The 1,042-nt window shown below is 44.3% G+C and overlaps 1 protein-coding gene across 1 annotated transcript in view; it reads left to right on the forward strand.

Moving 5' to 3' along the window:
• The window catches only part of HELRODRAFT_160431 (hypothetical protein), a gene marked incomplete at both ends in the record, with an annotated part of 1,744 nt that extends 954 nt beyond the window's left edge, over positions 1-790 (forward strand). The window contains one exon of the mRNA XM_009017390.1: positions 347-790. Coding sequence (XP_009015638.1) covers positions 347-790 — 444 coding nt within the window. The remainder of the gene's footprint in view (positions 1-346) is intronic.
• Between the last annotated feature and the right edge of the window lie 252 nt (positions 791-1,042).

The raw sequence follows: 1,042 nt of genomic DNA on the forward strand, positions 1-1,042 counted from the left end.
TCAAGCTCGGTTGCTGGAAGAGGCATACAAAACAACTTTTCAGTTTTTGTTGTCCTCTAGTCCCGACGATGCAACTTCGGCTCGTCTGCTGGCCGCGTCAAGCGACGCGAGCTGCGGTTGGTTGAGATCCTGGCCCAACTCATCGGTGGGTACCCGACTGGATGATGAGACGGTCAGAATGGCCATTGGTTTTCGTCTGGGTTTAACGGTCCACCATAAATATCTGTGTAGGTGCGGTGCGGAAGCTAACGAACTCGGTCACCACGGCCTGGTCTGTCGTTTAGGTGGAGGTCGTCAGTTGCGCCATTCCGCATTAAATGATTACATCTGCCGGCTTTTCTCCAAGGCTTCAATACCCGTTCTTAAAGAGCCCTCGGGAATTTCCGCGTTGGATGGAAAACGTCCGGATGGCTGCACGTTGATTCCTTGGAGAGCCAGTAGATGCCTGGCGTGGGACGTAACCGTTCCGGGCACATTAGCGGAACGGTACGTGCACTTAACCAGCAAAGAAAGTGGTTTGGCCGCAACCAGGGCATCAGATGAAAAGTTTAAAAAATATGAAGGTGCCCTGCCCTCGATGGATTTTTTACCTGTTTGCATCGAGGTTCTTGGCCCGATGGACAACAACACTTCAATATTTTTTAAAAAGATTTGCAAAAAGATAAGTGGCAGGTCCGGCGACAGCAAAGAGCTATTTTTCGCCATGAATCATATATCTTGTTTGCTGCAAAGGTTTTTGCGCGTCTGTGTTACCGAAAATGTTCAATTAAACGCCGACGTGAGCGAATAACGAGATATCAATTGTTAACCGATTTTTTCAGATGTTTGACTGTTTAGTGTCACTCATCGCTGATTTGGTTTAAACATACATACATACATACATACATACATACATACATACATACATACATACATACATACATACATACATACATACATACATACATACATACATACATACATACATACATACATACATACATACATACATACATACATACATACATACATACATACATACGTACGTACATACATACATACA

This window comes from Helobdella robusta (genome assembly GCF_000326865.2).
Source record: "Helobdella robusta unplaced genomic scaffold HELROscaffold_2, whole genome shotgun sequence".
NCBI lineage: Eukaryota > Metazoa > Annelida > Clitellata > Rhynchobdellida > Glossiphoniidae > Helobdella > Helobdella robusta.